The sequence below is a fragment of the Tamandua tetradactyla genome, chromosome 11 (genome assembly GCF_023851605.1).
Source record: "Tamandua tetradactyla isolate mTamTet1 chromosome 11, mTamTet1.pri, whole genome shotgun sequence".
Taxonomy (NCBI): Eukaryota; Metazoa; Chordata; class Mammalia; order Pilosa; family Myrmecophagidae; genus Tamandua; species Tamandua tetradactyla.
In genome coordinates, this window is record NC_135337.1 from 39323759 (window position 1) to 39349837 (window position 26079).

At 35.2% G+C, this 26079-nt stretch overlaps 1 protein-coding gene across 1 annotated transcript in view; it reads left to right on the plus strand.

Annotated features, from left to right (window-relative positions):
• ZNHIT6 (zinc finger HIT-type containing 6) overlaps positions 1–25355 on the plus strand; it is a 69485-nt gene extending 44130 nt beyond the window's left edge. The window contains exons 9-10 of the mRNA XM_077120410.1: positions 17385–17509; positions 24383–25355. Of these exons, the coding sequence (XP_076976525.1) occupies positions 17385–17509; positions 24383–24423 (166 nt within the window). The 3' untranslated portion in view covers positions 24424–25355. The remainder of the gene's footprint in view (positions 1–17384; positions 17510–24382) is intronic.
• The last annotated feature ends 724 nt before the right edge of the window (positions 25356–26079 follow it).

The window sequence follows — 26079 nt, forward strand, 5'->3', positions numbered from 1 at the left end:
AAAAATAACATATATACAAAAAAAGCAATAAATTTCAAAGCGTAGCATAGCACAGCAATTAGTTGTAGTACAGATTTCAGAGTTTGGCATGGGCTACAATTCCACAATTGTTGGGTTTTACTTCTAGCTGCTCTAAGATACTGGAGACTAAAAGAAATATCAATTTAATGATTCAGCAATCATATTCATTTCTTAAAACCTACCTTCTCTGTATAACTCCACCATCACTTTTGATGTTTCTATCCCACTCTTTAGGAGTATTTGGGCTATGACCATTCTAATTTTTGTGTGTTGGAAGGGGCTGCCTAGACTTCCTTTTTTTTGTATGCTGTATGGGGTACATTTCATTCTTTTTCCATGTGAGTATCTGTTATTGCAGCAACATTTGTTGAATTTTTTATTGTTTGGGTTTTTTTGTTTGTTTGCTTGTTTGTTTGTTTTTTGGCAAGTGCATAGGCTGGGAATCGAACCCAGATCTCCTGTTTGGTAGGTGAGAATTCTACCACCAACTACCCTTGCACCCCTTAGACTTCCTAATACAGTATATTTACATGTAGTACATACTTTAACTCTCCTTCTTCCCCCTGTAGATTTGGGCTTCCAAATGAGGGAAGGATAGAAAGTTCTATGGTTTCAATTAAGATAATTTTCCAGAGTTAGAGCATCCATGTTAACCCAAATCAGTAGTTCTAATATTGGGACTCAAGCACTTAATAATTATGGGAAATACTGATATAAAAGAAACCCTCAGGTGACCATCTTCCAGTTTTGTTTAGTTAAGTTTAAAGTGAATTCCATATAATTCATGTTTAAACAAAGCAATTTGCATTATGCTCTTGGAATTTGCCTCTGACCATTCATTAAATAATTCTTCCCTCCTTTACTATCAATGTTTCCTCTTCCAAATTCAGTCCCCTTCTTCCCATTATCATATTTTATTTAATTATTTCATTTAAATGTTATTCATGTTTCATAGCATGGTATACACTTTAATGAGTATATTATGGCTTCAGTTCCATAAGTCTGGTAAGAGTTTCTATGAGAGTCTTTATGGAAACTAAAATAGATTTTTGGATAGTTGTCTTTTCCTATCTTCATTAGCCCATGCAACTGTATACTTTCCCAGTCTTCTTCTCATGACCTAGTCACCATCCCCATTTGGCCAGTTTTAACATTTCTGTACCACAAAAGCATTTGCCAACTCCATATCCTAGATTCCTTTTGTGGGGATAACTTATAAGTGGCTATAGAAAGATTAATTCCTCAGTATAATGGGAAGAATAAAACTGAATCCCTCATCATTTCCTTTGTATGGTCTTATCTGACCTTGTGAATTATTGTAAATAGTAACCAGTGGTTACTGTTTTAAAGGCTGCATGAATGAGATCATTTAATATTTTAGATTAATAAGCATACATTTCAAACACCAGATTGTTTTTATAGAATTAAGTACAAAATGTCTGTTTTCGTGATTTGACCACTGTCGCCTTATTTACCTATTTTGTTTGCCAGGTTATTAAAGTTACTTAAAAAACAGAATAAAATAGTCCATATCATTCAGGTACAGTTCCTAAGAGGTAAAGGTTTGGGGTTTTTTTGGTTTATTTGTTTCTTTGTTTCTTCCATTTTTATTTCTACCATTACCTAAAAGGGAGATTTTGTTATATTTCCATTTTAAATTAAAGCAAATTGGGCTGTGGTCAGTGAAGAATTGTGCTAGCTCTGCCAAGCCAGTCAAACTTGACTCTGCCAACCCAGTCAGAATTGACTCTGCCAAAATACCCTCTTATTCCAGAATTCAAGGAAACCAGAAATGCGTATGATAAAAGGTAAATATGGTTCTTGGAAATGTATACTATAGATTCCTGAAGAGGCAAAGAGTTCTAACAGAAAAGGGTTTACTAGGAGAGTGGCAGAAATGCCTACTAGATTATATGAAGTAGGATTGCAGGGGTGGTTCACTGGCAGAATTCTCACCCACCATGCGGGAGACCCAAGTTCAACTCCTAGCCCATGCACCGCCCCCCCCATAAAAAAAAAAAAAAGATTACATAAAGTAGAGGGGAGCTAAAAATCAGGATAGCTAGAGACCAAAAAAAAAAAGTCAAAATACACTGAATGGAGGTCAGATGATGTGGTTCTCAGCATTCAACTTCTCTTTCATTCTCCTTTACTCTCTAACCTTCCTTTAGATTAAAAAAAGAGGACCAAATCTAGGCCGTGAATTAACTCTCTTAATCCCCAAAGTGGAGGGAACCACTTAGATTAATTAAGTAAAAGGTGATTGATGTTGACTTAACATAGTACCTAGAAAAAGACAATAATTTCAAAGCACTACTTATTTCAACAAGTAGTTACAGAACACATCTGAGTTTGTCATGGGCTACCATTTCACTATCTTGGATTTTTCCTTCTAGCTGTTCTAAAACACTGGAAGCTAGAAGGAATAGTAATAGGGTGATAAGCCGTCATACTCATTTATTTAATCCTATTTTTTCCTGTTACACCTCCTTCTCCTCCTCCTCCTCCTCCTCTTCCTCCTCCTCCTCCTCCTCCTCTGATCCTTCTCCCTATTTATAAGGATCTTTGGGCAATGCCAATTCTGACTTTTTCTTGTTGAGAGGGGTGTCCACACTAAAGGATAGGGGGATGTAATTAATTGATAATCTTAGAGAATCTGGTTCCTCTGAATTTCAGGATTTATCCGACCTATCTGAACTCTGTGGGAATTATAGGTTCCAGGAAGGCAAACCTAGTGCATGAAGCCTCAGTTTCATACTTAAACTTCAGTTCGAGCCCTAGATGTTCTTAAGAGTCAACAGAGGTGATATTGGTTGGGGTTTAGCAATCTATGGGAGTTAGTACTATCTAACTGAAACTTGCATAAGAGTAGCTTCCAGAATAGCCTCTTGACTCCATTTGAACTCTCTTGGCCACTGATGCCTTATTTTATTAAACTTCTTTTCCCCCTTTTGATCAGGAAGGCGTTGTCAATCCTATGATGCCATTGCCAGATTCATCCCTGGGAGTCATGTCCCATGTTTTCAGAGAGATTTTCACCCCCTGAATGTCATGTCCCATATAAGGGGAGGACAACGATTTTCCTTGTAAAGTTGGGCTTAGAGACTGAGAGGCCACATCTAAGCAACAGTCTTCTGGAAGCAACTCTTACACCTCATTATGGGCAGTCTTAACTTCTCCCCTACAGAAATAAGTTTCATAATGACAAGCCTCAAAATCAAGGGCTTGGCCTATTTTCTTATGAGTCTCCAGTGGTTTGAGAGGGTGCCTGGGGTTTCTCAGATGGGAAAGTTTAATAGTCCATATATATTTTTTTTCTAATATTTTTATTGAGATATCCATAAGAGTGCATTTTTAACCCTAAGGAATTTGCTTTTGATCTATTTGGTAGTTTTCTTTCTAGAAATCACAGGAATTGGATCTCTCTCTTCTTATAATAAACTAATATAGCTTTTGAAATTCATTCATCAAGCAAAACCCTTAATGAGTACCTACTGTGTTCCAGATACTATGACAGATGTTGGGACTAGAGCAATAAAGAAAACCTTTCCTGCCCTGTTGTGTAGTCTGTATTCCCAGTGGAGGAGGTCATTCATATGAGGAGCTTGTGTTAGGAAAGCCACTCTTGACCCTCTTGCCACATTATTTCTTACCAGCTTTCTATTTTCGGAACATAAATCAGTGGATTTAAACCAGCAAGCCTGCATTGGTAATGACAGATACTATCAGAGGACAGTCGTTGTGTTCCTGATCACCTAAGTTACTACTGACTGATGAATTTAATAACTTTCAACTCTGATACTATCCATTTGTAATTTGTTGTATGTAATTTGCTATAATTTTCAAAATCTGCTAAATTATAAGCCTTGATTTTACCTTTACTAATAGAATTATTTCCATAAAGAAGCTCAGATACATATATTTTATTTTCCTTAGGTTTACTTTTCTGCTTTTGATGTTTCTATAAGATCCATGTTAAAGACATAGTTTAAACTGTTGTGGGGTGATTCTTTCCAGATTTACTCAAAAACCAATTATTTAAGTCCGTTTAGTCTTATAGGTATATAAATAAAAATTGGGATATACAAGAATAAATTGGGGGCAGGCCACGGTGGCTCAGCAGGCAGAGTTCTCACCTACCATGCTGGAGACCTGGGTTCAGTTCCCGGTGCCTGCTGTGCAAACAAAAAAAAGAATAAATTGGGTATAGTTCTATTGTAGTGGGGAAAGCAAACATATTATAATAGACCTGTGTCTTAATAGTATGAGGCTATGGAGATGGTAGCAGCTGCCTTGCATCATCAGGAAGGCTTTTTGATCCTTACTAAAGGTGAATATGCTTTAGTTAGTGGAGGATATCAGTCCAGGAAGAAGAAATTGAAGGTACACATGGCCCCAACATGTACAAGGGCATGATGTATTATAAGAAGGTAAGTAAATTATTTGAGGAGGTTGGAGTATATAGATGTATGGTGGGTAGTATTTTGAAACTTTTTTTTTTTTAATGAGATTGAAGGGATAGTTTGGAACCTAACTCTAAGGCTAAGTCCTATTGCCAGTAGACAACTGTGAACATCAAGCAGAAGAGTCAGTCGGTAGGACTTTGTAATCGTTTGCTGTAGGGAACAATGAACAGGAAGGAAGCAGAGGTGACTGGGGTTTCTGGCATGGATTTCTATTTACAGAGATGGAATTAAGGTCTGGAGAGGCTTAGAGCATGTTGAGTTTCAAGTAGAAGTGGTATTATTTTCTGGAACATTATTTTCAAAGTGAATGATCTTTCAATACTAATAATCTTATAATTAGGATCATTTTAGACTTAAATTTAATCATATTCAAGTAAGAATTAATAATATCTTTCCAGCGTACATATTCTGTGGAGAAGTAGACCTTCTTATTTTTTTTTTTGATCTTATTTTACTTAAAGAGGTTCCAGATCTCAGATTCACCATCATTACAGATTCATTTAATCCCTGCTTCTCAGACCTAACCCAAATTATGAGATGCTCTAAAATGACATGTTTACCTTTTTTGCTTTTCTTTTTTCTTTTTTTTTTTTCACATGGGCAGGCACTGGGAACCGAACCCAGGTCTCCTGCATAGCAGGCAAGAACTCTGCCTGCTGAGCCACCGTGGCCCGCCCGACATTTTTAGTTTTAACTAAAAGGAAATCCCTTTGATGATAGTGACTGTCTTAGCATCTTTATCTTTTTATTTCCAGCCATTTTGAGCCAGTGGCCTTCTGTAGTAGAAGTTCAGTCTTAATTATTAATGAATGGTATACAAATTCACTTAAATATAAGTACCTGTTATGTCCTAGGTGTTGATTTCACTTTAATACTCTAAAGTAGGGTTTTGACATCTTTTTGCTGTTAAAGGTTATATAGTAAATATTTTTGGCTTTACAGACCATATAGTATCTATCACAGTTCCTTAATTTTGCTGTTACAGCACAAAAGCAGTCAGTGGCAAATCATAAGCAAATGAGTATGACTGTGTTTCAGTAAAAATCTGTTCACAAAAACAGGCCATGGTTTACTAATCCTTGCTGTAAAGGATTTTTTATTGGTCATTTGTAACCTTATATCATTTAACTCCGTGGGGGCCTCAATTCTAAATATACAGAATGAAAAAGTGATTATATATCTTCTCAGTATTATTTAAAGTTGCTTCAAAAAAGCTAGTACCAGCTGAGAGGGCAAATTTTTGACATATGAACTTGACCTAAAGTATCAAGGAATTAAGATTAATCAAATCTGTATTTTTTCATTTAGTCAGATAATATTCATTGAGCTCCTTTCATGTGTCAGATAGCGTATTTAATATATAAGATACAATAGCTGCCCAACTGAGTACGTGGACATCTTTGCATGGACTCCCCAGGTGTCTTTTTTTTTTTCTTTATGGAAACACACACCAAGTATCTTCCCTCTACTTTTAAAATTTGCCACATAAAACAGAGTTTAGACTTTAAAGCCAAGCCAAAACTAAAACTTATCTAGTTTTTTATTTCATAAGTATTTCAGAAGAATATTACTCTACTTGGGGGTACTACCTCATTGTACTTTGACAGATTCTGTTAGTTCCTACAGTGTTTGTTGTGTTTGTATTTAATTATTTTGGAACACTTTTTGTCTAAAGCAACCATCAAAAGTATGAGCTATTTCTCTTTGAATGATTTTATTTCCATATTGAGAGATAGGATGTGTTTTTTTTCCAATTAAAAAACTAAGATTTATGAATCTTTAATATGAAATATTTTAAAATCATTTTCAGTGAAGAAAAGAAATAGGATACTTTTTCCTGTGGTTTCTTAGGGAATTGATTTTGTCTATATAAAATGATCCTATAATACAGTACTGGTGAATGGAGAAATCCGCCTAAACCTCTTTTTGACCTACTCTAATACCCACCCACCAGCAAGCAAAGATCCTCTTCTATTTTACAGCAGGTTTGGCCTCCCAGCTCATGTCATTTATGCAGGCTTTGACTTCCTAGACTCGCAACTCTGCCTGCCAAAACACTACCTTGCAGCCACAGTTGATTCTGAGAGCTTGGTCTTTTGCATGCCTCACCTCATAGTCCTGCCAGGTGCCCCTTTCCTATTTATATTAGTCTTTGCCTCTAGTAGCCAGTTGTTTTCCCTTACCATAAACATCTCCCAACTGAATACACAACTTATATTTCTTCTCTTAGGACAGGACTTCTCAGACTTCAGTGTCTATCCTAATCATTTAAGACACTTTTTGAAAATGTAGGTTCCCATCCCACCCTCAAAGGTTCTAGTTTAGTAAATCTAACATAAAACCTAGAAACCTGCATTCTTTATGCTCTCTCCTTCCTCAGAAACCTTGACATAAGTGGTCCCTGGTACCATACTTAGAGCAGTACAGGCCAGCTAGTAAGCTCCTTGAGGACATTTTTAGATCCTAGACAGTATCTAACATAATGTTTTCTAAATAATAACTGTTTGGTAGATATTGAGTCAAATGAGTTCTTTAAGTTGAATTAACAAAATGTCATTTAATATTAGAATAAATTTCTTAAAATCAATTTTTTTCCATTTTAAAGATATTAGCTGTGCATAATTGAACTAGAAATGGAAAATTAGATCTTATTTCAGGTGTACGTGGAATGTTTGAAAAATGTTTTCAAATAGAAAACTTGAAATATGTATGTTAAAAATTGGGATTTAAAAAACTGCCTTTAGAAAACTGAACATCTTAAACCACATCTTAAAAGTCGAAATTATTTTGATAACAATGGTATAATATTAAATATATTAGAGAATACTAAAGGAATTCTGGAGTTTTTAGAACAGTATTAACTATTTTCAGATGCCTAGTTTTGTACCCAGAGATCATTTCTGCCTTTTACATAGATCCTTGAAAATAATTGTGATGAAGGAAAGGTTAGTGGATAACAGTAGTTTGCTCTCTAAAAGAAATTACTTAAATGTTCTCTAGTTTTCCTTTTAGAATTTAATTCTGTTAATACATACTGTGGGGTTGAATAAGGTAGGAAATCAATTATTTCACCCAAGAATCAACAGTAAACAATCCTCGTATCTAGTAGGCCATGCATTGTCAGCACGTATCCAACATTAAAAAATGTATTTCCAACAAAATTTTATTTTCAATGTGTAATTATCTATCAACATTCAAGAATATTTGTGTTGTCTTGATCCGTTTTGTACTAATAGTTCATATTAACTCATTCCGGAAGAAATGTTGACATTTAAAGCCTTCAAGTCATAGCTAATAAAATTTTTATTTATATATGTTTTTTTTTCTAGAGAAGTATGAGTGGCTAATCAATACGAAATTTACAAGCATAAACATTTATTATTGAGGATAAAATCCTGTGGAGGAGTTGAATAGAAACACTAGTTTAAGGAGAAAAAAATCCCTTCCTGTATTTTTTAAATGGTTGATATTGCTATCAAATTACCATGGCTTTTAGATTGTACTGGATTCACTTAAGAGTAATGTAACAGTTTTATTTAAAATCATCAATATTTATAATACACCATAAACTATATTCTTTGAATTATTTAAACTTGCAAGTAAAGATGTTAAATGAAATTTCAGGTGTCTATTTAAAAATGTACAGGTATGCATTAATCTACTAAATTGGTCCATGCTAGTTATAGTATATAGTAGCTTGTAGCCAACTCTCAACTCTTTGGAGGGAATAATGACATGAATAATTAAAATTTCATTATAGCTAACTAACTTCAAATTCCTCTTACAGTGAGAAGTAATATATTTTAGGTGCCAAAACTGACCATTTTGATTCTGAGTGTTTTCACCACGTCTGCTCTCCCCTCCAGTAGTCACCTAGCTCATTCCTACCTCACCTTAACCATGTTTTTTCTTCTTAGAAAGTCTTGATCCTTTCACCTTTAATGAATACCTCAGTTCACCATTGTATTCCCAGTGCCTATGACAGTGTCTGATACATAATAGATGCTCAGTAAACGTATGTGAGTGAGGCATGAACACACCAGCAAATTTTGAAGGAACTCACAAGATCTTCTTTCTTATCTCAATTCTTCATCTCCCTGAGAGACCCTGAGTAAGATGCTTTAACTTCTCAGGGCTTCAGTTCCTTACCTGGAAAACAAAAAAGACTGGATGAAGTTTCTTCCAACTCTAAATTACTATCATTACATGAAGTACTTAATTCATGAACTATTTAAGTAAGCAAAAGTTTCGCTGAGGAATCTAACCATATTTTGCAAAGCAATACTTGAGATCAAGGATATAAGAATCTGTATTAATCACACTCTTGCATTCAGTTTAGTTCCAGAGGAAATGTTTATTTTGTTTACAACAGAAAGGCATATTAAATTCCCTACATTTAGGGTGGGCCACAGTGGCTCAGCAGGCAGAGTTCTCGCCTGCCATCCCTGAGACCCGGGTTCAATTCCCGGTACCTGCCCATGCAAAAAAAAAAAAAAAAATCCCTACATTTATTAGGAGAAAATTGTTGGAGGAGGAGGGATTTTAAGTACCAGCTCAAGGAAGGGCTTAGCTAGAGTTAGGAAATGAAGTGTTTAGATATTGAAGGCTCTGTGTAGCCTGAAAAGAACATTTGGAGGAGGTAGCTAAAGAACGAGAGTAAGTGTTTTGAGTATCTGTCCAGCTTTAGGTTTCTGTCATGGTACTTGTCCCAATGAAATGTGATTGTTTTTTATGTCCAGCATCCTCAGTCAGCTATGGGATTTATTCCTGCGACTCTATCTCCATTACCTAGCAGAACATGATAGACACTAAGTAAATATTTGAGCAATTAATGAATAAATGCCAGGCACTGTGCTTGCAGCCTTTTCACACATGCATTGCTTAATTTTGATGTGGTGTTATATCTCTGTAAGAGAGGAATTTTAAGCTCTGAGAAATTGACTTATCAAAAGAAAAATTAAAATTACAAAACCAGTGTTTGAGCTCCTGTCCATTGGTCTACAAGGTACATGCTTTTTTTTTTTTTACTAGTCTCTTCATAGTTCATAAACATAATTCCTGATAAGTATGTCATTTCTTTGCTAGGCTGCTAAGTTACCTTTGGACTATAAAATCTTATTACTGGTAGTTGTCTAGCAAGTTGCAATTTAGAAACGTTTTCTATTATAATATTATTTAATCTTTACAAGCTAGTACATAAGTAGATATCTTTTGCACCATTATATAGTTGAAGAAAACTGAGACCCCTTGAGGAGTCACAGTTCGTAAGCACCAGTGGTAAGATTGGAATCCAAACCTTCTGAATTTAAAAGTAATTGAGCTAACCAGTGAGAATCAGAAAAGACTAAAGAAACAAAATCTAGAACAAGGCAGAGCCTTGTAAGGCCCTCTTTAAGCGTGTTTGAAAGTGTGTAAGTGCTCACTTTGTTTCATTACACCCATAGCTTTCATATCATAGTTAGATAAGTATTATTTACCATTGCAGTTCTGAACTGTTCAGCTTTCTGAATCGAGGCAAATGTATATACTACACAACTCACTGGTGTCCGATGTTAAGCAGGTGTAGAGTCTTCATTACATGAATACATAAAAATCCCTGAACAAAGTGCAACAAATCACTAATTTAATTACTGGATTTTTTTGAAATTCAAAAATATGAGAGACTGGATGAGAAAAAAATTAACATCTGTTTCTAAGGTGATTCGGCTGTTATGATTTGAAAAAAGCAAGACTATTATTTGGAGAAATTTTCAGTACCATATACTTAAAACAGAAGAGTTAAAAATTTTATCACTGTAGTTGATTTTTTTATATATGTTTAAAATTTAAGTTTGCATATCATTTTTTTCTCCTATTTGGGTCTCCCTTCATTAAGAACATGGTTTCTTCCCTCCTTTTCAATGTTTTGATTTTGAAAGTGGATTTTTTTTTTCTCCCACTTAACCATTTTCTTTCTACTTTGTTAAACTCTTTTAAAAGCCAGGGGTTTAACTTTGTACTTTTAGAATCAGGTAGATACATTTTTAACCCAGAATCCTAGACTGAGGGATAAATGCAACAATGAAGAATGTAGGTTAAGTGCTCCCTTTGGCAGGTAAGTACAGAAAATGTAGAATTTTCAAGCTGGAGGGATCTGATATCACCAGTGACCTTATTTTATAATGGAAAAAATACTGTGGCCTCTGGACTGCTATTACATTGTTAAATTTGGAAAATAGTCTAAGATAGTTTTAGTATTTTTTAGGGATTGGGAGAACTGATGATCCAAGGAGTATCAGTGATTAGATGGGAATAAAGTAGTTTGTGACTTTTTTTTTTTAATCTTGGTCTTTATATGAGGTGAGAGAAGGAAAACAGCACCAATCTAATTTGCTATTAAAGTATAGAGAAAGAAGTTAGCCAGTTTCTTTGAAAGTTAGTAGCAGGACCAAGATTAAAAGCACGCCCTTGAGTATAAAGACTTATATTTATATAATGTCAATCACTGTAACACCTGTTTAGCCTCCTGAGCCATGTTGCCCTCAGTGTTGTTGTGCTACTGCCTGAAGCAGAGTCAGCTAGCAAGCCTGTGAGGGTGAGCAAGTAAAATAACAAGAGGAAAAGTCTGAAAGTGTCCCTGAGGATAAGAGAAAAGACAAATGTTAGTATCTTAATTCTTCCAAACCTAAGTAGTTTGTCTTTTGGTAGCAGAGCCATTCTACTAATGGAAACACCAGAGTTCATGGAAATTTTAAAAAGATAAAGCTGTCCCTTAGGATTCAGTGACTTATGGCTTGCAGAGGAGTTAAAGCCTAAATGTTTTAGGCAGTGCCAAGGTGGACCCACTAAAAACTTGCCTTGAGATAATGGAAACAGAAACATGACATACAAAGTACTTTTAGCCTCTTGGAAACGAATGTGATATAAAGTAAAAATTTGAAGGTTGTACTAAAAGTCGTAAGGCTACACTCAAAATGCAGATTGCATTAAAAAGGCAATGTCTTTCAGTCCTTACTTAATGAATGCCATTCTTTGGTACTAAAGAAATTTGTTGGCGTTGTCCTTTACTCACGTTTTTGTAAGACTGTCTAGTTATTTTAGGTAAGTGCAAATATAAAACCTGATGTGTTCATGGTTTAACCAAATGAGTTAGCAGTTTCTATGTTTTATCATTTATCCATCATAATAAATCTCTATGATAGTACTGTCATCTCCATTTTCAGGCATGGAAACTTGGGATTAGAGAAGTTGAGTAATATACCCAGGATCATAGACCAGTGAGTGATAGAGCCAGGACTTTAATTCAAAGTATTAGACACCATATTCATGAAACCACTAAAATTGCCTTCTTTAATTAAATACCAGGTTCATTAAGCATAACTCCTTTTTTTCTTTGATAGCTTTTATTTATTAACAGTTTACATGATTTACTTTTTTAATCACTGGTGAAAATGATAACTGGTATAGTTATCATTACTATAAGTGATAGAAAATCAAAGAAATTGAGAATTTTAGCTAATAGATTATCTAGTAAACTATGATCTATTCAGTTAACAGACTAGAAAACTGAAGCCCAGAATTTCACCGACAGTAATGATATAACAGTGATTAGAAGTTTGCAGTATTTTAGGGTAAGCACTAGTGATTTAATCAAAGCATTCTTATATAACATACCAGATTTTCATTGCATTTGAATAAAACATTTTTAAAATAATATATTAGTTGCAATTTTCTTATAAATCTTTGCATCCTAAGTGCTTTGAACATGAAATAAAGTTTGTTTTTTTTATAAATAAGGATAATCAGTAAAGTTTTAGGATAGAAATCATATATAACCTGTTACATGGTAATTTTTAAGTATTTCTGACTGGTCCTCTGCTGGGAAATACATTAAATTATATCCACAATAATACAAGAATTTGATTCCCATGTGTCTTTTTTTTTTTAATTGAGAAATCTTCACACATACATTCCATACATAATGTACAATCATTGGCTCACAATGTCATCACACAGTTGTGTATTTATCACCATGATCATTTTTTAGAATTTGCATTATTCCAAAATAAGAAATTAAAAAAAAAAACGTATACAGATCATACCCCTTACCCCTCCCTGTCATTTACCACTAGTATTTCCGTCCTCTCTATTATTTATTTATCCATTTTTTTTTACTCATCTGTCCATGCACTGGATAAAAGGAGCACCACACACAAGGTTTTCACACAGTCACATTGTAAAAGTTGTAATTTTATACAGTCGTCTTCAAGAATCAAGGCTGCTAGAACACAGCTCAGTAGTTTCAGGTACTTCCTTCAGCCACTCCAACATACCATAAACTAAAAAGGAATATCTATATAATGCATAAGAATAACCTCCAGGATAACCTCTCAACTCTGTTTGAAATCTTTCAGCCACTGAAACTTTATTTTGTCTCATTTCTCTCTTCCCCCTTTTGGTCATCCCTTGATGCTGTGTCCCAACTCATCCCAGGATTTCTGACCCACATTGCCAGGAATACTTATACCCCTGGGAATCATGTCCCATGTAGGAGGGAGGGCAGTGAGTTCACCTGCCAGAGAGGCCACATCTGAGCAACAAAAGGGGTTTTCTAGGCCCATATGACTTTTGAAGAACTTTTTGTTGCTGTTATTTCACCTTTGGAAAACTAGAGAAACCTAATGAAAAATTAATATGATGAAAAGAAATGAAAGACCTAAAATGTTAGACACTGAAAATTACTCACCAAAAACTAAAACAGTGGAAAATATTTTATTTGGAAAATGTCTCTTAATAGAAGCCTTATGATTCAGTTAGAATGCACAGAAGCTAAATTATTGCAAGTGTTTCAGGCTATTACTTGGAAAGTTCCTATTTGAGAATTCATCTCATTTTCTATTGAGAAAAATTTAATTATGCTCATTTTATATTTAACTTTATACATTAATCTTATACTCTGGCATTTAATCCAATCCCATTTTCTCTTCTGTATGGTAACTTTTAAAAAATGCTTTATGTTTCAAAGAGAAATAATGTTTAAAAGATGTGAAGCATTTGATCCTTGAATGCTGGAATCACTTTTAAAGTGTTATAAGCACATCTGTATTACATTACACAGGGAGAAAAATGTATATGTTCTATAGCCTATGGGCACTAGAGTGGCTGGTTTAGGAAAACTGAGTATTTTGTATTTCACATTTCTTTAAAACAAAAAATACGATTTGATTATAAATGACAAACTTAATTCCAGGGGTGAGATACATAAATAGGTTTTGGTTTTAGTTTTCATTGCAGCTGTCACCTTCTTTAAAGAAAATCAATTATAAGTGTGCGGCATGTCTTACTCAACTGTGAGATATGGTGAAGCAAGTAATTTGTAACTAATTGATAGATTCCAAAGCTTGCAGTGATTTTTCTGTAAACAGAATTATCGCAGGTTCAAATGTATGTATCGCAGGTTCACTTTTGATTGCTTATATTTCATTGTGTTTTCTTGAATGGGAGAGAAAAGGATGGAGGCCCTTCCATGGGATGTGTGTTTTGCATGTGAATATCATCTGTCATTGGTAGAGATGGAGAAAAATATCACAGGACTTCTGCACTACACTAGTGGACTTCTGCAAAGTAGACCTGTTCTCAGCTTTGACATGATAGATAACATTCACATGGCAACATATTTCCAAATGCAACCCCTGATGAGTTAGCTGAAATTCTACCCCTTTCTCTCCCACCCCAAAAAACAAGGAAATGAGAATGTTATGGGGGATGTATTTGATTAATCAATTCAATTTTTTTTTAAAGTAATGACTTGAGAATTTCATACTTTAAGGAAAATTAGCATCTAATTACCTATGATACTTAGACAGCTATGTCACACCATATTTCTTAAATTTTGTGCTTCTTCCTTATTGAAAAATCCCAAGTATGTTGTGTTTTTGTGTTTTTATTCTTTTTTTTTTTTTTTACATGGGCACACACCAGGAATTGAACCTGGGTCTCTGGCATGGCAGGCAAGAACTCTGCCTGCTGAGCCACTGTGTTTTTTATTTCAAAATAAAGAAAGCCCAAATTTGTATGGCAATATAAATTTCTAGAAACCATTTATAATTAGAATTAACTTTTTACAAAGTTATTTGTAGCCAGTAATTTTACTGCCATATGTTATTAGAAATTATTTATCATGGAATAGTCTTCTGTTTTTGTTTTAAGGCTCAAACTAAATCTTTATGAGGAATTTGAAGGTTTAGCTAATTATTCTTTTATCCAAGAAAAAAATGATGCATATGAAACATAGCTGTTATATAAAAGTTAGTCTTTATTTCTTACTTGTTATGAAAATTAGTGGCTTGTACTAGACGATTCCAAATATCAGCTTATTTGATACTACTTTTTTAAAAACAATTTTATGTAATCTTATTGAGATATATTCACATACAATATAATCTTCCAAAGTATGCTATAAGTGGCTCGCAGTATCATCATATAGTTGTGCATTTATCACCACAATCAATTTTAGAAGATTTTTATTACTCCAAAAAAAATTAAAAATAAAAAAGAACACCCAAAACATCAGATATCCCTTATTCCCCCCATTATTTATTTATTATTTTGTCTTTATTTTATTACTCATTTGCCCATATGCTAGTTAAAGGGAGTGTCAGTCACAGGGTTTTCCCAGTCACACAATCACACTATAAAAGCTATAGTTATAAAAGCTATAGTTACAGTCATCATCAGGAATCAAGGGTACTGAATTACAGTTCGATGGTTTCAGGTATTTCTTTCTAGATATTCTAATGCACTAGAAACTTAAAAGGAATATCTATATAATGCATAAGAGTAAACTTCCAGCTACAATTACAGATAAGAATGAAGTCAATCTGGTTAGGACTAAGGTAAATCAGCATGACAGTGTCTGCATTTTAGAACTTCACTTACTGTAAGAGACCAAAGGAAGAGAGCTTTATTTTGTCCCAAATCTGAATTTTCTGTAGCCATAATTTAATTCAGCCTGTCTAGATAGTTAAACAACCCAAATACTTGGAGCCCAGTATTGGAATGAGGTATTGTAATTCTGCATAGCTTAATGTAATACCCAGATGCATCCCAGAGTTTGTTGGGCAGATAATTTTCAAGTATTGGCAGAGTCCCCTTGAGGGACTGGAGAATAACTATGGATCTATTAAACTTTCTCACCTGGGAAGTCCATGATACTCTCAAACACTAGAGATTCCCATTCTGTTAGGCCAGTTCCCTAGTCTTGCAGCTTGCTCTTATGAAACTTACTTCTCTGGTGGAGAAGCTAAGCCTCCCTATAAGAGTTACTTCCAGAGAACCTTTTTTTGTTGTTCAAATGTGGGTTCTCTCTCTCTAAGCCCAGCTCTTCAAGGAAAATCATCATCCTCTCCCCTACATGGGTCATTACATCCAGGGGTGTGAGTCTCCCTGGCAATGTGGGACATGATTCCCAGGGATGAGCCTGGCCCTGGCATTGTGGGATTGATAATGCCTTCCTGACTAAAAGGGGGAAAAGAAATGTAACAAAATAAGTTATCAGTGGCTAAGAGAGTTAGGCTGTTTTGGAGGATACTCTTAGGCAAGCTTCATCTAGATATTACTAATTGCCAAACCCCAACCAAAATCATTCGTATTAACCCTAAAGAACACCCATGGCTCTATCTGAGATCCTACAAAAGTTGCACACACTAAGTTTACTTTTCAGAAACCCAAAACTTTGAAATGTTTTCTAATTCAGACAAGTTCTGAAATCCAGAGGTGCCAGTCTCTCCAAGAACATCAACCAGTTCCATCCCCCATCCCATATGTCATACCCCTTTTTAACATGAAAAAAAGTTAGAATGGACATAACCCAAATATCTCTAAAGATTGAGAGAAGGATCAAAGGAGAAGGAGGAGTATATAACAGACAATTCAGGATTTAACAAATGTGTATGATTATTGAATCATTGATATTTCTTTTTAGTCTCCGATTTGTCTTGGAACAATTAAAAAGGAAAAACCTGAAGTTGTGGAATTGTAATCCTTACCAAACTTAGAAATCTGCTGTATAACCATTTGTTAAAATGTACTTTGAAATTTATTGATTTTTTATATATATGTTATATTTCATAATAAAAAAATGTTTAAAAAAAAAAAAACCTCCATATGACTTGTCAACTCTATTTGAAATCTCCTGGTTACTAAAACTTTATTTTATTTCACTTCTTTTCCCCCTTTTGGTCAAGAAGACTTTCTCAGTTGCATGGTTCCAGGACCAGGCTCATCACTAGAAGTCATGTCTTATGTTGCCAGGGAGATTACATTTGATATACTTTTGACTTATTTTTAGAACTTCAATACTAATAGCTTTTCAACCTGGTTGTTTTTTTTGTTTGTTTGAAAGTGTAAAGCTTATTTTATTTTTTTTAAAGGGGAATTTAATGAGTTGCTAGTTTATAGTTCTAAGCCTGAGAAAATGTCCCAATTAAAACAAGTCTATAGAAATGTCCAATCCAAGGCATCCAGGGAAAGATATCTCGATTCAAGAAGGCCAATGAAGTTCAGGGTTTCTCTTTCAACTCGGAAGGCGCATGGCGAACTTGGTCAGGTTTCTCTTTCATCTAGAAAGGCACATACATGGTGAGCACAGCATCGCCTGCTAGCTTCCTCTCTGGGCTTCTTGTTTCATGAAGCTCTCCAGGAGGCATTTTCTTTCTTCATCTCCAAAAGTCGCTGGCTGGTGGACTCTCTGCTTTGTGGTTCTGCAGCATTCTGAAACTTTCTCCAAAATTAAGCCTATTTTGTTCTAAGGAAATAACTACTGAATTAGTGTCATCACTTTTTTTTTTTATTAGTGTGAGGGACTCATATGTATCTGTTTAATATTGAAGAGTTTTGTTTTGCTTTTTTATTAACAAGGTATTATGAACTGGATCCTTATAAAAGTCTTCTAGACAATTTGAAGAACAAAGTGATCATTGAATATCCGACATTACTTGTGGTATTGAAAGGATGCAATAATGACATCAATGTTCTTTACCAAGGTAAGTATAAATTCCTATAATGCTGTAGAATAGCTCTAGTGCAACTAAAGCAGCTTCATGACTGCCCTCATTTATATATGTTTCTCAGTATATTTACTCGCTTGCTGAATTTATTCTGTAGCTGCAGTTAATACTGTAAAGCACTAAATGAATGAGCTATTGCTTCTATCCTACCTGAGAGCATGTAGCCATGATCAGGTCAATATATGCCTTAGAATCTCTTTCTTTGAGATTCCTAAAATTAGAGATTATAAAAATTTCTAGTATCCTACTTACAGAAAAGAAGACTGTTGGAAGGAGCATTATATTTAAAATTTTGGCTGCATCTAACATAAACTACTGGCTCTATTCTGACACTTTTCTCCTTTTCTAAACCCAATGGTTTTATTTTCCTTGTTTTTGCATCCTTGGATATAACTCCTTAGCATTCTATTGGTTTTTTTAAAGGTAGATAATATTTTTCCCTCTCTGTTGAGTAGGGAGTGGGGTAAAGTATTTGTACTATCACATATCAGGTATGTATAAAGGTTTAGTGAATAAAGTGACATCTGTATTTTCAGCTACTGGTTAAAGAAAGTTAATTGTGTTCCTGAATGCAAAATTCTAGAGGAAGAATGAAATTCAGTAATTGCTTTAAAAATAGGAAGAGGTTACTAAACTTAACTCAACCTTTAGATACTGCTTTTAGCTAAAATTTATAAGTACAGACCAAATTTCATTATAGCAAATTCCAGAAGACCATAGATTGGATTGAATTGAACTCTGTTTTTTTAAATAATGAATATTGTTTCAAATATATAATTGAGGTTTCAATGTTACACTAGCATTATATGCTGTAGCAGGCAATAACTTTTATTTTAAGGTTTTGCTATAACTTTTTTTCTTAACAGAAGATAATAGAAATATTTTTTTCAAAGTGGCCAAAATTTTGCCAAATATCGCAATTTAAAACCATATTTTAATTAGCAAAAGTGGGTCTCTAAATGTTATATTTATTCTTGTCCTTATGTTTTTCACAATTTGAGAATAGCTAATGTTACTTTCTCAAAATAAATTAGAAAATTCAATTTTAAATGACCGGTTTCACCTTTTAAAGCTATGTAAAACCTTACTTTTTCATTAATATAATTCACGAATAGCTCTCTTTCTGAATGTTCTAAATGTTCAAGGAAAGTTGTTTAGTGATGTGGGTTACTAGCCAGGGCAAACATTGTCTGTGTAAATAAACATAGCACACACTGCTCCTCTTTCACCTTGTTTAGGAATGCACATTGAAGTAAGTCTTCCTGTAACGAAGCAAAAAGAAAAGGGTACTTTGGAGGTATACTTGGAACTTTATTAAGTAAAATTTGCTGGTGGGTATATGATACTTGACTTATTTACAGTAAATACATGACTTGTGCTTTCAGTACAGTGGATCATTCAGAACCATTGTAGCTAAAAACTAAGAGGATCAGATGAGGTCCATACCAGTGTTGTCATGTCATCAGTACACACCTAAAGCTAATGCCAGGTCTTTTTGAGCATATATATCTTTGTATAAGCACATTAATGTGTCGGTTTCTTTGTACAGTGTCTCAACATTGAATATTCTGCAAGGTGGTCCTTTGGTACAGGAAAGGGTTAAGTAAGAACAGACATTCCTTTGGAAAGACTTGAAGTTCCTTCCCCCTTCAGAGGCAAAAAATGCCGGGTTTTGATCCTGAGTTCATAGTACAAGGTGTGTCTCTAGTTTGGGGTAAATGTGGATCTGGGCTGGAGTCAGTAGTTTTTACAGCTGGCAGTTGTTATAATGTTTGTTGTGATTATAGAGTGCTGTAATTTACTTTTTCAAAGTCTGTCTATACTGATGGGCATTTGGCACATTTTTGGTATAGTTTTTTGCCTTAAGAAATGATGAAGATTGACTGTAAAAGGCTAAGCGCTTAGAGATACATAGAAGCTAGAGATGGGTGAACTGTTAACTAATGAGGTTGAACTCCAGTGTAAGGAAATAGATAGGAGCAAAGGTGATTCTCTGGTGGGTCTAGAAGTAATATTACAATATTGAAGATGAAAAAGATGGAAAGGAATTGTATAGACCTACATGTTCTACTGACTCACTAGAAATATAAATGAGATCCTGTAAGAATTACTTCAAAGTTGTGATTATTGTATAAAGATTGTTTAAGTCCAGAGTAAAGGGGGAAAACTGCTATTGCATCCTATGAGCTGTGTTCAAAAGGAACCATCAGCACTTCCACAGCAACAGCAGAGGTAAATAATGGGTGAGGAACAAAAGTTAAGAGGAGGTTTAGATTTCCTATTTGGTGAGGGTGTGTTTATTGGTTTTCGGTCTCTTGGAAACAATGAATTATCTAAAATTGAAAATGTTGATGGATCATGGACTTTGGACCCTCTACATGATGCCCGATGAATGCAGGGGGCTGAAGGATGCACTGACGGAGAAGTAGATTGGCCAAACGATGGTGTATACTTAGGAACGAAGGCTGTCCTGCTACAAAAAGGAACAATGTCTGAGGCATGCAACGATGTGAATGAACATGTGGGACATTTGGTGGGACAAAATAAACCAGGAACAAAAAAAACAACAGTGATATGGTCACCTTTAGAAAATGCTTATAAGAAAACAGGGGCCGTTAGACTGTAAGCTTTTAGAGCAGACACATTAAGTCCAGAGTGGTGATTATTATTTCTGGATTTTGAGAGACTGTATTATATATATAACCTGATATTTAGAGATAAGAATGAATCCTAACAGGTTAGGGTTAAAGTAATTCAGAACAAAGGGGTAAGGAAGACAGTGTCTGTGTCTTAGAACCACACTTACTCTTTGAGAACAATAGAAGAAAGATTTATTTGATCTGGAACTGAAATTTTCTGTAGTGCATAATCTAATTCAACTTATCTGTATAGCTCATTTGAACAACTGAAGCACAGGGAGCACAGAACGAGAAAGAGGTCTCTTAATCCTGTCTAGATTATTATAATGCATGGAAACATCCTAGAGTATATTAAGCAGTTCATCGAAAAGCATTGTCAAAGTCCCCTGAGAGAAGGGAGAAAGACTATGGAACTATTAAACCTTACCTGATAGTGTGTCAAACCTTATGGATACCCATATCAATAGGCCATGCCCTCGATCAGGAGACTTACTCTTGTGAAGCTTATGTAGGTAGTGGAGAAGCTTAGACTACCTATAGACATGCCTAAGACTTATTTCTGGAGTACCTCTGTTGTTGCTTAGATGTGGCCTCAGTCTCTCTAAGCACTATAAGTGAAATCATTGCTCTCCCCCTGCATGGTGGGACATGACATCCAAGGATGAAAGTCTCCCTGGCGACGTGGGAGATGACTCCCAGGGATGAATCCAGACCTGGCACCTTGGGATCAACAATTCCATCCTGACCAAAAGGGGGAAAAGAAATGTAATTTATCAAGTATTAAGTGAAATCATTGCTCTTCCCCCTATATCGGACATGAAATCCAGAGATGAAAGTCTCCCTGACGACATGGGAAAAGACTCCCAGGGATGCATCCAGACCTGGCACCTTGGGATCAACAATTCCATCCTTACCAAGAGGGGGGAGAGAAGTGTATAATTAATAAAGTATCAGTGCCAGAGAGAGTTCAGAGTCAAGAGGCTGCTCTGGAGGTTGCTCTTATGCAAGCTTCGTGTAGACCTTGCTACCTGTCATAACCTGCCAGCCCCCAACCAGGACCATTCCAGCCAATCCTAAAGCACACCTCGGGCAATATATAAGATTCCACAAGGGTTCCAGGCACAAGAGTAGCTTTCTAGAAACCTATAACCTCCAGATGGGTCCCTGGTCCAGATAAGTCCTGAAACCTAGCCTAACCTCTCCAGAACATCAGATAGTTCCCTCTTCCTACCCCATATTAGTGACAGACCCTTTCAATAGCAAAAATTTAAAATTGCTGTAGCCCAACAACCCCAAAGAGAGGTATAGAAAGATCAAAGGTGATGGTGGAATTAAACATAGAACATAGGACTTAACAAATGAATATGAATGCTGAATCATTGATATCTCTTAGTCTCTAGTATTTTAAAGCAGTTGGAAGTAAAAACCTAGAATTGTGAAATTGTAACCCATGTCAATATCTGAAATATGTTCTTCAACTAATTGTTGTGCTGTGCTTTGAAATTTATTGTGATGATAAAGTATTTAAGCTCCCTAACCTCCTATATTCTGGAGCAGCTAGAAGGAAAAATATGAGAGGATCATATGGTAGCCCATGACAAACTCTGGGATCCATCCTGTAACCACTTTTTGAAGAGTGTTTTGAAAACTATTGCTTTTTTATTTCTTTATTTTTGCATTCATATATGTTATACTATACAATTAAGTTAAAAATAAATAAATAAAAGGCTAAGCAGTCAAAGTAGGACACTAGAATGGAGTAGAGTGCTGACTAATTGGATCAGTCCTATGGGAGGTGCTCAGAATGGTGTAACTTCGTGCACTGGCCCTTCTTTGCCCAAGTTAGAATACTAAATTTAAATGATTTGATAAAAGTATATTGTATTTTGCTTTGAGGGGGTGGGGAGAAAATAATGGAACCCTATTAAATGGAGAAAACTAAGCAACCTTAGTGTGCAAGGAAATGGAAAAGTATTCCGCAAAGTGCTGTGTCAGAACCCCATTAATTTAAAAAATTTCACAGCAACGTATATTTCTCTACCATCCTAATATAACTCAAGGTTAGAAAATGCCTCACCTTTTGAGAAAGAGTCAGATTATTTGAATTAGTGAAAATATCTGGCATAGCACCTACTTCTGTTCAATCCATTTATCAGTCACTTGTTGGGCCACTAAATCCTTTTATCCAGTTTCCTCTCCTTAATCCTCTTTTCTTCCTTTCCCTTTCAGTGTGTGTTTGGTGAGGAGATGGATCTCAGGCACCAGAACACTCATGTAGACTTTGCAATGTAATCTGTGTTTTAATAGAGTTTGCATAAAGTGTTGAGGAAGCCAGAGGAGTAAACAACTAACTTGTTGCATAATAGAGACAGTTGAAGGACTCTGCTAGAGCTATAACATTTCACAAGAACAGGGACCATATCTTGGTTGGAACCTATTTCAGTGCCTTGCTCATAGCAAGGACTCAGTATCAATTTGGTTGCTGGTACAATCTGAAATCTAGGTACCATTGGCGGGTGGAATAGACAAAGTTCCAGATGTATAGTTCTAGCATCAGCTTTTACTAGCTGTGGCCCCTTGAGCATTCACTTTCCTTTTGAGTTTTATTTTCCTGTCTGCACAAAGGAGATGTATGGTTATAAGCTTCAAGCAAAATAATTTGTTAACAAATTTCCAAAAGTATTTATATATATTATTTCCTTTTAGCCTCACAATATAATGAAATAAGTAGAGCAGATATTCTGGTTCCCATTTTGCAAATAAGAGGGAAAAAACACTAAAAGAGAGTGAATTGCGGTAATATGAATTCAGCAAATCTATTGGACACTTACTCCATGCTACACTGTGGGCATAGGTATAGGGAGGAAAGATCCAGTCTCTGTCTGCAAGGAACTATCAGTTTTATAACCAAGATATTAGAATTTAAGGGATGATTATGGTTGCTGAATCATTGTGTAGGTATTACTTTTTGTTTTCTGGTATATTGGTGTTGACAGAAGGGGAAATGCCTAAACTCTTTAAACTATAATTCAACTGCTTTACTCTCTGATAGTGACTGTATAACCTTTATCTTATGCTCTTGTGATTGTAAAAACCTTGTGACTGACCCTCACTTGTACCCATTTTATATGGTTTTTCAACTTTTGAGTCTTGTGATTACTAAAGAACAGCCCCTAACATTTATTAATGAAGGGTCTTGAGTCAGCACAAAACTAGCTCACCCCTCGTCCAAAGTTATCTTGATAACCAAAGCTGGATCTAACCAAAATGGGGCCACCTCACATGCACAGTAGCTTAGACTTTAACCTTTTATCACCTGCACCTCATTATAATACTAAAAATCACATCCATCGTCATATTAAGTCCATTTTTTTACATACATTCTGAGACTTAGCATATAATAAAACTGTTCATGTCCAATAATTAAATCACCTCTAATTACATCATCTGGGGCCATTGTGCTCATTATCCTAAAACCTGCCCATCTTTTAATACTATAAAACTATCAGAATTACTGCAGTTCAAAGAGACAGATTTGGGGGCCTATAGGCCATCTGCTTTCCTGCTTCACACCTAGCAATATAGATTTTGCTCTCTTTGAAACCCCAATGTCTCAGGAATTGATCATTTGACCACATAGGACAAAAGAATCCACCGCCTTTGTCCACTAACAGTTTAGTGAGTGAATTGTACTCAGTCTTGCTCACTTTAGGCAAGACAGGAGCTTTTAGAGGAGCTCCAGGTCTGCTCTGATTCTCCTTTCCTATGAAAGGAAAGAAATGGTGAGTAGTCAGTCTTGTGTCAGCCCACATTCACTCAGTATATACTGACCCTCAATTTTAAATTAAAAAATAATGAAATCATGGAAAATGTATTCCAATCATACTTGGACAGCCTGCATGATCACAGTGATCTATTCAGTGCTGCAAATACGGGATCATAAGCACACTGTGAAGTGATGATTCCAAGTCTTCCACAGCCAGAAGGGATGTTACCTCACAGAATAAAGTTGCCACTTTCAGACATCATTTCTCCATTTATTTTGGCCAGAATTGTATCTCTCGGCTACCTAGGAACATGACGTGGCTCATAAGCCCCTGTGAGCAGGGCTATTGGTATATATCAGAAGGGAAAAGAGAAGAGGGGGAAACAAAAGAGGTGACACAGAAACAGTATGAAACTTGATTGCGTGTTTACTTATTTTTTTCAGTGAAAAGTGAATCTACCAGGAACCTTGGCAATGAAAATTGAGCACTTCTGGAAGAAAGTGAAAATTCCAAGATAATTGCAGAGAACTATATTAACTGGCTATTTGGTGTTTGGGGTATTGTCAATCAGTATTTGGAACTTTTTGTTTGTCTGAAAAATAATTAAACCATCTAAACATATTGTTTGACAATGATATATTTTCTAGCTTCTTGAATTGACTAATTTATATTAAAATGCATTTTTGCCCCTGATCATCAGCAGGCTTATTAGGCCGAGACTTTTAATGTGCTTAATTCCATAGACTGAGAACTTTTTTATTTGTTAGGTTGGTATGAGACTAAACCCCAAGATCAGCTGCGTCAGCCACAAAGTTGACATTCTCACATTTTAAGTGGAGCCTCACTAAGCAGAAGGCCATGCATACGCCATCTAGCCACGGGAGGACTGATTCTCCTGGCCAGTTGTTCACCTTGTCTTTGAAGTTTATATGTAACCTTTCCCTCTTGAGATGACCGTTTGGGTCTTTTATATTTGGGCATCTCTCAGGATAGTGTCATATAAAGGTTTAGTATTTATAGTCAGTTCAGAAAACCAGCAGTTCCACATTGATGCTTGAACAATCAGTGCCAATAAATTTGGACTGTTATTTGTTCAGAGTGAGCTGTTTCTTATTAAAGATTCTGTGCCTTTCATCCTCTTTCCATTCCACTCTCATCATTTACCACAGAGGGGTGTTGTGATGATCAGTTTTATTCTAGTGTTTTGAAATGTCTACAAATAACTAAGAAGAAATACTGGGAATTCTGTGTTATTGAAATGTATAAATGTGTGTTTATGTATATACATGCTTTAGTTTATACTTTATGTCAGCTCTGTATGCATTATGATCTCACATATTAAAATTAAAGTTTCCTAATTTTATTGAAATTTATAGTTATGAAATTGTAGTGTGACTATAAAAGAGTGAAAGATTATTACATGTGTTGCATTTCTGTACATAATGATTAAAAATACAGTGATAAAATTGGACATTAATGAAATTCATTTCTAGTTTACAATTGGCATGAACTTTTGCCCAAGAAGAAAACAAAGGCTTTAATTAAAGAAACTTGGAAAGATTAGAAATATGAAGAGATAATGGAAAGATGAGCTTAGGAGGACTATATAGAACAGCACTATATATAACTGTGGGTAGAAGTTGGAGAAGAAAATCCTGAAGAAAACAATGCCAAAAAGATGCTTGGTGTAAAAGAACTAGTGGAAATGTGATTCATTGAAAATAAGGCCTTGTGATTTGAGAAATATATATACATACCACAGCAACTTTAGGAATCTTCTCCTGACATGGTAAAAAGTACGTGTAGAATTATTTTGTTCACAATATTATTAGAAAGACAACCAGATACGGTTTCAAGGGGTTAAAATTTAACCTAAAAGTAAAAGTTGTTTCTATTTAAACAAGCAAGAAACAAAATGAAATTGAATCAGATGTGTCATAGAGTTGTTATTGGGAAAAGTGGGATCAAGTACACAAAAAGAACATGTGATCTGAATATCAGGGTGGAGAGGAATTTCCTGACAGTGAACTCTGTTATGATGTAGTCTGATTTCCAAGAAAAAATGTTGAGTTCCTTCCCTTCTAGGATTTGAATTGAAAACTGGACAAAAACCTAAGGATTTATCTTGTACTTTCCACTG